The following is a 1,153-nucleotide window of genomic DNA, read 5'->3' as shown; positions in this document are numbered from 1 at the left end:
AGAGGATAAATTCCTGTTTTCAAAAATCCTTGAGTTATATTTTGAGGACTAAATGCTGACAGATATGCCTCTTTTACAAATTGTCCAACTTGATAAATGGTCACCGTTTTACCAGGGTTTGACAACATCCATTCATTCATGGCAATGCGGTATCTAGTTTTAAAAGGGCCATATACAGTGACATCGAGTGGTTGCAGTTTGTGACTGCAGTGCGGCGGGAATGTAACTATAACGATTGAGTTTTGTCTGGCAAATTCAACCACTCTGAGATTCACATGAGAGCTGTGATTATCCATTAAAATCAATGCTGGATTTTCCTTTGATGGTCTAATATAAGTCACAAAGTGTTCAAGCGCTTTAACGAAACAGTCTTCAGTCATCCATCCAGAAGGTTGAGCCAACCCTAGAGCTCCAGGTGGACCATTATTTAACATAATATCTTTGTAGTTCACCCTAGGAAACACAAAAATAGGCGGTAAGAAACCACCAGCAGCATTAATAAAGAACAGAGTTGTCACCAATGTTCCTCGTTCACCTGAGGTAACTTGCCCAATTTGTTTTGAACCTCTTTCGGCTATCACTTTAGGTGGATTGGTGACGGTGCTGCAGCCTGTTTCGTCGGCGTTAAAAATCATATGGGGAAGAAAATTGTGTTTGCGTAAAACAGTGGTCAGTTTCTCAAAAAAGTTGTTTACATTTGTTTTATTAAAACTTGTTGCACGGGATAGAGAAGTGCTTTCAGGTTTTCGCACAGCTAAGTCTTTGTGTCTGCTCATAAACCCTTTGAGCCAATCGTCACTAGCAGTTTCAATTTCCTTCCATTTATCTGGGCAAATATCATCAGCCATGGCATAATCAAATGCTAGCTTCTTAGTTTGCTGCCTAGTTAGGCCATAGCACATTTTAGAAGCCGTCTTTAAATAATCTGCGAGCATATTCTCCTGGTCTCTTGTAAAAATACGCTTATTCCCTATATTAGGACAGTGTTTATAAGATAATTCACCAGAAGCTTTTACTTTTTTAACTATTTTAGCTAAATAAGCCCTCGATATATTTAAGGCAAGTGCAGTTTTGTTTATGGACTGACCTTTCTGCAAAACTTCACTGACTGCTTCTTCGATTGCCTCTTTTTCGGGTCTTTTTCGTTTTTCTG

General features: G+C 38.9%; 1 protein-coding gene across 1 annotated transcript; it reads right to left on the bottom strand.

The window, feature by feature from the left end:
- Positions 1 to 112: 112 nt before the first annotated feature.
- LOC108743592 lies at positions 113 to 902 on the bottom strand (the record flags this gene model as incomplete). Its single annotated transcript, XM_018479165.1, has 1 exon — positions 113 to 902. A coding segment is annotated over exon 1 (790 nt), but the record flags the coding sequence as incomplete, so codon positions are not given.
- Positions 903 to 1,153: the final 251 nt, after the last annotated feature.

This window comes from Agrilus planipennis, unplaced genomic scaffold, assembly GCF_000699045.2.
Source record: "Agrilus planipennis isolate EAB-ADULT unplaced genomic scaffold, Apla_2.0 scaffold744, whole genome shotgun sequence".
Lineage (NCBI taxonomy): Eukaryota > Metazoa > Arthropoda > Insecta > Coleoptera > Buprestidae > Agrilus > Agrilus planipennis.
Note: the sequence above shows the minus strand (reverse complement) of the source record. Positions and strands in the feature narration are given on the sequence as shown.